This window comes from Ptychodera flava, unplaced genomic scaffold (assembly GCF_041260155.1).
Source record: "Ptychodera flava strain L36383 unplaced genomic scaffold, AS_Pfla_20210202 Scaffold_30__1_contigs__length_3116999_pilon, whole genome shotgun sequence".
In the NCBI taxonomy this organism is placed as follows: domain Eukaryota; kingdom Metazoa; phylum Hemichordata; class Enteropneusta; family Ptychoderidae; genus Ptychodera; species Ptychodera flava.
Window position 1 is genome coordinate 1,120,207 of NW_027248352.1, and position 12,717 is coordinate 1,132,923.

At 38.9% G+C, this 12,717-nt stretch overlaps 1 protein-coding gene across 1 annotated transcript; it reads right to left on the reverse strand.

Moving 5' to 3' along the window:
- Nucleotides 1–1,643: 1,643 nt before the first annotated feature.
- On the reverse strand, nucleotides 1,644–9,775 carry LOC139127297 (uncharacterized; the record flags this gene model as incomplete). Its single annotated transcript, XM_070693214.1, is given in 6 exon segments — nucleotides 1,644–2,066; nucleotides 2,201–2,437; nucleotides 3,067–3,453; nucleotides 3,988–4,068; nucleotides 4,686–5,950; nucleotides 9,401–9,775. Coding segments are annotated over 6 exon segments (2,686 nt in total), but the record flags the coding sequence as incomplete, so codon positions are not given.
- Between the last annotated feature and the right edge of the window lie 2,942 nt (nucleotides 9,776–12,717).

Sequence of the window (12,717 nt, forward strand, 5' to 3'; positions counted from 1 at the left end):
TTTTTTGAAGAATGATATAGCTTATTTGAAAGTATACATGTCGAGGGTGACAATGAAGGAAAAAAATAAAATTAGATTTTTTGAGCATTTTGACCGACATTAGCCCAGACGATGGTCTTAATTAGGGGTTTCTTTTCTCACCAATATTGAACGAACTTAACTCCGAAATTATAGCATTAAATGTGATGAAACGTGCTACAGATGTTGCTTATTGTACCATGAAGCATTGAGCACTAGTGTCAAGTTCATAAACTGCTCATTTGCATGTTACATGAACTTTGTATTAGTGTCATCGGTATCGCTACAAATGCTCTCATCAGACAAATCATCGAGCATTTGGTTGTAGTATGACCCCATGTCTGACATTCGCAGGCCGTCTTTTATGTTGGTCGACATCGGTTTGGCTGTTGTGGACTTTCGAGCACAGTTGTGAGTGGAGTGATACGTACCGGCCGCCGCGTACTATGCATAGTACGCGGCGGCCGGTACGTATCACTCCACTCGCAACTGTGGGTAAGACCCACCTTTCGACGCCTAATTGCTAGGTACACACTATGGTCTTGACACCGCAGTGAACGGTAGGTGTCATAGGGATTTACACAGCGGATGTTGTCCAAGTGCATGCGACAATACTGTGATGCTGCTGCTTAGCGTAATCCCTTGTCAATCAAGACTTACCGGTAGTCTCAAATGCAAAAAGTACACCTGTGCCTCTCGCACATTTTATTAAAAAATTTCAGCCAAAAACAGGAAGTTCAAGACCAAGATATTCTACACACAGGAAGATCAATATTACAGGAATACTTTTCAGGGGTAAAAAAATCGTGTTTTTGACTTAAAATACCAAAACAAAGGCGGAAAGCTACCTTAACTCCAAAAGTACTGCGCGAAAGTTGATAAAACTTGCTAGAGATAATGATTTGACAGATATCTGATTGATCTGTGAAGCAATTAGCAGTGTCGGGTTCATTAATAGGTCTTTGCATATATTATAAACTTATGGAAGACCGGTCACAACATGCGACATGCGGAGTTTTTTTGAACTGCGACCTGGGAGTTCTTAAACTGCGACATGCGAGTTCTTAAACTGCGACGTGCGAGTTTCAAAACTAATATTGCGTTTGCATACATGTCATTTCATTCTCCTCCTAACGATGGATTACAGCGGTAGAGACGAGCTTATTTCTGCATACTTCTACAATGGATACACCCTGGGAGAAATAGCGGCCACGTTAGGACTCCGACATGTATGGAAGACCGGTCACGACCTGCGACATACGACCTGCGTCTTTAAACTGTGATCTGCGAGCTAACCCTAACCCTAACCCTACCCTAACCCTAACCCTAACCCCAACGCTAACTAACCTAAGTTATGCCGTTAAATTTTTTCTGTCCCTTGGCCTAACCTCCAGGGTTGAGAGCGAAGTAAGGTTTTTTACGAGAGAAAACCTAAGCCCTAACCCCTACCCTAACCCCGAACCCTAACCGCAGATCGCAGTTTTAAAACTTTCATGTCACATGTCGTGACCGTCTTCCATATAAACTTGTAATTCCTCCGAAATTGCAGCACCAATTTGATGACTGTTACATCGGATATATACGGACTCTGAAAGGAAACTGTAAACCATGAAACTTCAACTGACCTCTCTCAACCCGTCTCAATTCCAGGTACAGTTTCTTCATTCTGTCAGAGATTTTTGCTTTACGAACGATGTGGTCTGCATACTTTGGCAGCTTCTCAGTTTTCATTACCTCTTCAGGATGGTTGGTAGCAAGGTCTTGCGTCTTCTTCTTCTCCTGCAAAAACTTGTCGAGAAGTGGTTTTAATTCACGTTCGTTTCCCTTGTCCTCCTCAATTTCCACAGACTTTTCATTATCTCTCCCTCTTCTCCGGCCTGCATTTCTTGCTTGTATTAGTCTACTACTTAACCTGAGTTCGTTGACTTTGGACTCAAGTTCTTCATTCTTCTGTTCTATCTCTTCATCTGTCAGTAGATGTACATCGGTCATCTGTGTGGATTCAGGGTCATCTTGGTGTTGTTCTTGCATAGACTGCAACGTAGTAACTGTACAAAAGCAATTTTTATCGAACTGTAATACGATAAATTGCATTTAAAGTTTATAATTTGGTTAAAATGAGACATTTGATAATCAGATAACTCCGTTAGACCTTTGTCAACATGTTGTGTCTGTTTCTTACCTTCACAAATCTGTTGCTCGGGTTCTCGTAATGATTGTTGGCGCTCTGACAGTCTTTTCTCTTCCTTTTCTTTCAAAAGCTGGTCGAGCATCTTTATCTGGCTCGCAGTCACCTCCTGCTCACTCTCGAAAGTTTTCAGGAGATCTCTTGCTCGGTTTGCTCTTCCAGGTGTCATGTCACTCCTCTGTGGCGCTATTTGGTCTGGTTTGGGAATACTTCTTTCCTGCGTCGGTAGCCCTGAATTTACAGAAAACCATACCCAAGGCTATATTAAAGTTACCAGGAAGTTACAGGAAGTATGCAAATAGGCTCAAGAACTACACTATGTTAAAGAAACTTAGAGACATCAATTGCTTTTTATCAGCCTAAGTTTCTCTATCAGCGTTATCTGAAAACACATTAATTTACTTGATGAAATTCTCAAAGGAAAACAAATGAATGATACCATAGAAATAGCTATGTCAAAAATAACTAATGCGTGGTTAAGAGAATGGGATCTGTGTCTTTAAGGAGGCATACGTATTGGCATGAATGCACAAACAAGTAGGTAATCAGACCGGAGGTAGGTAATACAGAAAACATATAGGAAAGGACACTCATTTTAAATTTGTCATGTTTAGCCCTTTTTCAAAATTGATGTTCAGATGCCAATGCAGATGCAACAGTGGTGAAAAGATTTCTTAGAATGTGACGATATTATGCAAGTGCTGACAACCTAGGGTGCTTCGGTAGCCGCGAGTTAATAACAGCACGTGATTAAAATCAAAGAAAGATAAAATACAGATAAAAGATACAACAATTTACAAGATACTTGTAAAATTACCTGGACAAAATAGCACATGAGAGAACAAGACGTTCATATTTACCATATTTTTGGATCAGCTCCTGTCTACACAAGAAGTACTCCTCATAGTCAATGGTTACGTCAATCGCCAGATAAAATGCCCCAATTTTATCAAGGAGTTCATCTGACAGGAATTTATCGTCCATCATATCTTGTAGGTTACCATTCTCATATTTCCTCATTAGGCATTCCAGTGCATCTAATGACTGACAAGACATTGTATAGGAAATACTTCCACTACCCGTGTCCTTCCGTTTTATCTCGTCATGTTGTTCAGCAAGCAACTGACCAACTTCTTCAGTCGTCTCCTTGACCTCGTCGCTTTCATAGAAATCTCTCTCAACTCCAACAACTGTTCTTCCATTTTCTGGAACCACTTCGCTTACCCTTACTTTCACTTTTATATCACCTGGTAAAAAGAGATTGGACAGTCATGTAAAACGAACCTCAAAAACAATGGTTATTGCATTTTTTTAATTTGACCCTTTAAGCCACTCTTAATATCCTGCATTTCTACTTAGTATTTGTACCAGGCAGTAATGAATATATTTTATGGAAAGGGACAATAGTTATACCTCTTGGTTACATTGTTATTTGACAAGAAGACGAGTATATTTTCGTCTCTTACTACTCCATTATTGTAATACATATAAGTTTTGCCTGCAATGCATAGTGTACAATATGAAATGTTCTTGGTGACAAATCAATTCTAGTCAGAACCTAGGTTCATATATCAATTTGAACATGGGACATTACAGAAATATATGGAGGCTATGTTGACAAGGTGAACTCCAGGCATGTCTGAATGATTTAGAAGTAGGACAAGAAGATTAATTTTACAAGACAGAACAAAAGCACTTCCAAGATATTAACAAATAACAACTAATTATCATGAACATCATTTTGTGCACTCTTGTGACAAAATGATTGAAATTACACTTACCTGGATCACGATCGGGCATTTTCCTCTTTCTAGAAATATTAGTCAGTTCCGTCTTTTGGTTATCTTTATTTCCTCCCCGAACTGTCCGAAATCAAACAATAAAGAAAAAATAAATGCATGCATGCATGCATAAATACATACATACACATACATACATACATACATACATACATACATACATACATACATACATACATACATACATACATACATACATACATACATACATACATACATACATACATACATACATACATACATACATACATACACACACACATACATACATACATACATACATACATACATACATACATACATACATACATACATACATACACACATACATAATACATACACACATACACACATACATACATACATACATACATACATACATACATACATACATACATACATACATACATACATACATACATACATACATACATACATACATACATACATACATACATACATACATACATACATACATACATACATACATACATACATACATACATACATACATACATACATACATACATACATACATACATACATACATACATACATACATACATACATACATACATACGTACCGGTACATACGTACATACAACCCATGTAACAAACGGCAAGAGTATACGTAAATATATTTCAAAAATAAACTGACTTGACATAGTTTCCTTAGATACCTTGTGTTTTCTCCGCAGAGCTTCGTAATATGATTCCATATTTAACCTCTGCGTCATCCTTCACCACTTTCATGAAATCGTTGTTAATATTCTCCAGTTGCTGTTTCACCTTGTTCTTTATCGCAGTCTTGATGTCGTTTGCCTTTTTGAGGGCAATCTTGTAGTTGCATAGGAAGTCCATGATTCGCTGCTTCAATATATTCGCATCGCTCATATCCACAACGAGACGATCTTCATCTTCAGGTAAATGTCGCTTAATCAGCTCATGACTTGGGATCCCCAGGGAATAATGATGGGAACCGCAGCAGACATTGCTGCAAGTGTTAAATTGGCATAATGTACAGAAGATGGGGAACAAGGACGAGATTTGATTGCCGAGTTCATCATTCAACTGTTCAGCCGATGGCATTCGAGCCACTACTACATGTAACTTTGAATGAGGTTCAATACAGTTTATGACATCAGATTCGCAACGTTTGGATACTCCAAGAATTTTCCATTTAAGGCATGATTTCATCGTCTGGTTGAATGACTCCGACATTGAATTCATGGCCTTTACGATAACACTGTCTTTTTTCAGACCTGCTAATTCGTGGTCTTGGAATATAGACAGAATTTGAAACTCACCATCTTCATCGACAGGTTCCGGGGCAGGAATCTTGAAAACACTCTCGTCTATCATCGGAGATAATCTATAGTGTTTTATCTTCGAATCTTTGCGATATATCCTTTTGTACTTTTGAAAGATACTGCCGCCGACAGAAAATACAGCAGTAGAATCTCGACCTTCTTTCAACACTTTCTCGCGACGAAGATTAAGTTCTTTATGCATGCAATTCGCAATGACAGGGGTAATAACGTCCCTGTCAAACATATTTATCAGGTAGAATGCTGCTCTCTTGAAGACATCTCTTTCTATCTCGAAGGCGGCTTCAGATGTTATCATTCCGAATCCGAAAACAAATCTGACATTGGCCAACTCTTTCAAATTCGGAAAGAAGTCTTTATGATGATACAACCAATCAGGATCTGGTATCCCATCCCTTGCCTTGAATTTTGGAACCGGTGATGGCGCTATGAGCTCAACGCCGTATTTCCTCGCCTCCACGATTTCTTCTTCAGTCGCTGTTAGAGTGGTGCAGTACACAGCTAATCCCAATGCACGAAGCAGACGGATTAATATATGAACGTCATCAGTTACTCCTCCTTGGATTGGACCTCCCCAGCTGTTACTAACTATCAAGGCCTTATTCCCCATATGCTTTCTGTGTAGGTGAAAAAGAAAAGAAGATTATGGATTTAGTTGAGGTGTTAAAATATATATCTCACATGAGAATAAACAATAATTATCAGTCACAAGTTTTTGTACGTTCTTTCTTTTACTGACCAGCATGAACTTATATAAGATATGCATTTATACCTTTTCAACAACAAAGTGTAACATGAATCAAGTGTATATGCGCATTTGTCTGTACAAAGGAAACACCAAGGAGTTAAAGATTTAATCTTAAGGGAATTCATTGGACATTCTCTAGAGAGTTACGTCAATGAAAACCCCAGGCAAACAACATGTTTTCGAGAGTAGATGAATAATTATATACGTCATGATATACTCTCTCTCTGTGTGATGTGAAAACTTATAAATGGTGGAGAATCCGTGTTGGTGGCTTGAAGGCCAACACTCGTACGAATTGAAGACTTTAAAACCCATCTATTCAGTGCTTGTTGATACAATGATTTGAAAATTATTTATGCGTCTGGTATGAGTGAAATTCTGCAAATAGACATACAAAAACGATATGCTGAAACGAATCATGGGAGCCGAACACTCGCAATACTCGTAGGGCTATACTGCAAGCTGCTGACACAGTTTTGTATTGATCTGGGTTTCCTAGTGGGCATCTAGTGGAAAACAGGGAATTTTAATATTTGGGAGAGGGAAGTGGGGAGCTTGAACTGTTGTGGGGAGTGGGGAGCGAGCAAACCATAGATACTGGAGGACAGGTGGTATGGGTAGTGGGCATCAAAATTCAGTGGGAGGGCACATTTTCCGTGTATGCCAGTGAGAGGGCACTTACGAATAGCTCTACTTTCCCCTGCAACTTTTAGGTCAAGTTAAAAAAAAGTAAAATTGTTATAACAGCCTTTACAACAGGTTTTTCGATGATTTTGCGAAATAGGTGAAATTTAGCAGTTGGCGGCACCTGTCTAGAAGCCTGTTTGTATATTGTGAGCGATACTCGGGTGCCGCCAACTAAGCTGTTAGTGCAAAAAGGTGTTCGTGCGCAGTTTTTCAGCGGGCGGGCAAATTTCAAAACTAATCAGCGGAGAAAAAGTCGATATTTATTGTGGGCGGGGAAGAAATTTCATTATTTTCAGTGGGCGGGGAGAAAAATTTTGACAGTGGGTACCGGAAAATACGTAGGAGCTAAAAGCCATGGTTGATGATGGAACGTGAGGGAAGATTAAGCGTCTAACTAGAGGGGAGCAATGTTCAAAGGTACACTGCTAACTGCTGGCATGGGTTTTGTGTTCAACTGGGTTGCCTAGTGGGCATCTAATTGGCAAGGTGGAATTTCGGGAGTGAGGAGAGGGCAGAGGGGAGCTTGAACTTTTGTGGAGAGAGGGGAGCGGGCAGACCATAGATACTGGAGGGCAGTCACGAACACCTCTACTCTCCCCTCCAAATTTTAGATCAAGGTCAAAAATAAGTAAAATTGATATATCGGCCTTAAAAACATGCTTTGTTATGATTTTGCGAAATTGATTAAATTTACCCGCCGGCGGCACCTGGATACTATATTTCTTTGAGTTCGCCACGGTAACATAAACCATATAAGCCTTCAATGGTTGATTTGTTTGGAGTTGGTGGAGATCAATTGCACGACTGAATCTGTCAGTCTAATTATCGACTAATTAATATTGTCTGAAGTTTATTGTAAATCATTATAAACGACTGTTGAATTCCAGTCACTAAAGTTAAGAGATTGAAATGCTGTATCTGATTCTTATCTTTTACGCAATCTGAATTCAGAATAACTGACAAAAATGACATGCACGTCAATGGGTTCTACTCATATAGATAAACACAACAAATATACTCTTTTCAAATTTGTTTGCAACACCACCGTTACAAAACTGTCACTTCTGTTGACGAGAACGTCAGGACGGACTAGGTCTCTTTATGTCACGATTCTCTTTTCATTTTTTAAAATTTTCTCCGCCTTTTTATGGAATTCCAGCAAACTCTGTTGAAGTCCGATTTTCTGGCTGTTGTGTTAGTGTCTTGTGTCTGCCAATATTGAAGTCTCTGATTACATTGACTAAATTGTCGTTGTGCGAATCTCCCTGCATGCGATAATGTCTCTATAAACATCGCTGAAGGAATCGGCATATTTTTAAGTTACCAAGGCTCATTTATTGTACACAAAGATTCGAAATGGTCAAAATCAGAAGCAATAGGCCAGATGGTCAATCTGACACTGTGAGACAGTCCAGTCAAGCTACGCAAAAAAGGGGTCAACCTAGGACTAAGAGTGTGTCACGTATGATCTGTCACGACAAAATAAGTGCTGTCCACATGCAACATGTGTACAAACTAGCTGCAATAATTGTAGTATTGGTGGGCTGGGTCGTGCGGCTTGCACAATTGTAAGCCGCACGACAGAGGCTCACCAAGGCTACAATAAGCCCCTTTACAGTTCCGCGGACTAGCGTTCTATACCCATTTGCGAAATTAGCGGCTTCGAGGGTACCACTTTGCGTGTATCGCCTATTCTTTAACACAGGTCTATTATATCCAGATTCATTTTTCGCGTGTTTTTAGACTCATTCTGTGAGAAAACGTGAGCTATGCAGTAATATTTTATATGTCGATGTATTTATAACTGTCTGTTGCAACACTTTGCCAATTGCGCATCAATTTTACGGAAATCTGGAAAATGTTTGTGGGATTCACGTTTGTTTTCATCCACAGTCAGTGTGCATGTAGCAAGCATTCCTGATTTTGCAAAGTTAGATTTGTGAGGTTGCAACGAAAACCTTACACGAGACACCTTCAGGACATGTCTCCTTCAACTAACGTCGGACTGGTGGTGTTCTATTCTCCGGTCCAATGATTGCCGCTGTGAGGTATCAAGTTTTACGTGTTTGTTTACATGAGGGGGAGTTCCCATTTGTCTCCTAGCCAAAAATCTTGTTCAGTAGATTTCGTCTGTAGATATTAAAATCACCATTACTTTTTGTGCGTAATATTTACATATCAGTGCAGTCTCTACATTCAATTTGACGACAGTAATTGTATACTTTCCATGAAATCTCTTGTCAAAAGCAACAGCCGATTTTTGTGATCAACATTCGTATGTGTAAATAATTGGCGAACTGTTATATTCAACAGCTTACAGATAGATTGACATATACAAAGTGAATAGTTAGCTTACTTTTTTCGACAAAATAAGTCGGAAAACAAGCAAAAATGATTCTTGTTATAGCAGACCTGTGTTAAAGAATAGGCGATACGCGCAAACTGGTACCCTCGAAGCCGCTAGTTTCGAAAGGCATCATGGGTATAGAACACTGGTGCGCGGAACTGAAAGGGGCTTATTATTGCAGCTACGTACAAACATGCTTTGGTTGTCATTGTACAACGTAAGATAAGAGCGATCACCTGAGTTTAAGTTTATTCACCTCAAAATACTTAATATTAATGTGCTCACTTTGGTTTGTTTTTCTTTCCGGCCTTCTTTAGTTTTCTACTTGAGGTACTTGAACTTGAAGAAGCTGCAGAAGAATGATCACTGCGTCCACTGTCTTGCTTAGCTTCAGTGTCCTTGTCAAGAGGTTGGTGACCAGTGGCAAATGCAGAGGGACCCATCGCCTGAACACTAGCAATGGAAGCGTCGGTCGCAGCGGTAATTAGCAGACGATCATGCTCACTATATATATCCCCACTGACACTGTCCCGACTGTCAGTGCTTGCTCTTCGACCACGACGCAGTGTACTCAACATGGTGTTGATGAATTCTGTCCAATGCTTTGCAAAGATTTGAACGGCACCTCAAGGCGTATTATGTGCAGTGTTCTGGTTTGCACAGAGCTAGGTGTGTGCTCAACAACCAACCAAAGTTAATATTTACACAAAATTTATGACTGATAAAATGTTTGGAAGGTTTATCTGGGTACAGTACTATGCTTCTACCGAATCACAGTGCCGGTGTACGGCTGTTCTCAAATAACAATATCAGCTGTCCCTGAGAAAACTGAATATAATATAACTGAAACATGTTTATCAATTTAACCGATTTTCTTTTAGCAGTTTTCTCAGTGTGTTAGTTGTTTGCCATTTATCAAAAACAAAACAAAACAAAACCAACAACAACAACAACAAGGGTCTACAGGGAATTGGGTGACTGTAAAAGGCGCAAATCACCAATACAAAGCGACTCCCGATATAAAGTCAGTCCCCTAACCCTCCTACATTTAACTCTCGGGTGATTTCATATTTCAAACAATGTCTTTTACGGACTTGGACTTTTTTGTCCGAGTATTGTGCGTAATTAAAACAAAATGTTGAAAAAACAATCATAGTACGATAGATCTTCGTATCACATGGATAGTCCTACTCAAAGTTTTCGATTCATTGTTTTTCCAGCAATTCCTGCAGGTCACATGTCCTGCATATGGTATACATTAATAAACAGATTATGAAAGTACTTTGCTTATCGCTATTTCTCCAAGCAAACTCATTCAGTTAAGGAGTATTCCACAAGAAAACATGATTAGCGCTTTGTAAGGATTTAATGTCAACATGGCGGAGGTCATGGCTTTAGAACCAGGGCTTTAAACTGTTTTAAAGATAGGAATACTTTCTTGGAAAGGCTGTCAGAGATGGCGGCTTTCACGACCAGTGAAGTTAATGTCTGCCGACCAAAGTTGATCGTATGCATTAAGTCAAATTTTAAAAACGTCTTTTGAGTAGTTTTTTGGTCATAATTCATTCGAAAATCTTCCAGGGACACCAACATATGTAATTCGCCACTTCAAATTTCATATATTTATTTCTTGTCCTTGTACAAGTGACATATTTCCACCATAATGAAATTTGACGGCAGATTACCGTAAATCTTTGATCCGGGGGGGGGGGGGTACTTGTTCAGAGAAGTGGTAGCAATGTGCGGGCCGCAGGTATAAAACCCAGGCCCCATTTTAGACCTCAAATCTCGTTATTTAGGACCCCATTTTAGACCTTTATGACCTTTGACCCAGGTCAAAAGTCATAGCGTCAAAATTTTTAAAACGGAAAAAGCAATTTTTGTCCCGGCAAAGCCTACTACTGTACTGCGTTTAGAGCTATGTTGTTGCTGGCCAAGCCATGATTCCGAAAAACATCAGGAAATACTAAAACAATTTTGTGAAAGAAAATGTCTTTCACCCTCACCAAATTTTGGTCCAGCTTCTGCAAATTATCAGTTATCTGGTATTTCTTTTTTTTGAAATTCCAATTCACAACAAACCTCGCTGTACGTCTGTAAAGCGATACTACTTCATGTGGTCATGGTCGACCTGTCTGTCATGATCGATACCGGGAGCAGTAGAGCCACTTTGTTTGGGCATTTTCTATTGGCAAAAATCTGCCAGATATAGAGTTCTAACGAATCAGTGACAATGTTTTAAAACAAAGTCTATATTTACTTTGGCTAAAGCCAGGGGGTCTCTTTAATGGTTCCCCTGCCACAGAAAAGATACCGATGCTTAGAGTGCAGCTCAGAACCCTGCTAGGAAGACGGGAACTGACAGTTGGAATTTGTTCTTGTGTGGCACTCAAAAATCAACTCCCCTGATTTACAGTGGAATTGATACCCCCATTTTAGACAAAGTTGCTGAAATACCCACCCCATTGGGTGGCACGTATACATATTGGCAAGTAATGGAAGTGTTCCCCCGGGTCTTTGATGTTGCATTTTCACCCCGCTTAAGACATATAAAAATAATTTGTAGTGTTTTGGGGGATTTTTTAAAGTATGGGCGCTTTAATATGTTTAGCTACAATACATAGTTCTGCCAAGTCGTCGGTTGTGTTTTGTTGGAGATAAGGACCCAGTTCTTCATCACGACACAATTGCAAGGGATAGAGCGGTCAACGCCCCGAATGAATACTCCTCGTTACATGTATCTCACTACAACTGTCATTGCAACAAGACCCTACCGAGGAGACCTATAACAACATTAACATTTATTGCTCACTCGCTAATAAGGGTTTACAACGCAGTTGTGTAGCATTATCATAAATTTTATATCGAAACAAGGTTAAATCTCCTTGTATGACAAGACAAAACAATGTTTAATAAAATCAATATAACGAGATGTTTCTCAGTTTATATGGTGTCATACTTCGCGAGTTTTCCATTAAATGAGTTCTTTTTCTGTAGTAAGAAATATGTTGGCTTTTGCTTGTGCTATTTCGAGGATTAATTATCTGAAAAAAATTGAGTCATTTTGGACTTCATATTTTTGACAGGATAACGAAAAGTTCAATCCATTCCATACAATTTGCATTACATTTAGGTTTTTTCAATAATTTGGGTTTAAATTTGGAATAATATGTCTGCCTATTTCCTTTGCCAGGCCACGATTACTTAATATAATTTTGTTGGTATTTTTGATCGTCTCATAACTATTTCAGTTGCGTTTGTAATTTCAAATTTGGAGTTTTATTTTTAATTTTATACATTCTTCGTTAAACATGTACAGTTATGTTTTTTCTTAAAGTAAAGTGATAATGAACTTTTCTTTTCGTAATAGTACCCCCATGAAGACTTTGTTTTATTTCAATAGTGCAGGCTCGAGTAATGTAGTGTTTTCAAAAAGAAAGCCCAGGCCATTATTTTTAATTGATGTATTTAATCAATTATAAACCGGGAGGCACAGTCAACATCGTTTGACATGTTCCATGAAAGATTCAGTCGTTAACTAAATACCGTATTGCCAGTTGAACAATATCTAGCTAGGATTTTTATAATGTTGACTTTTGACG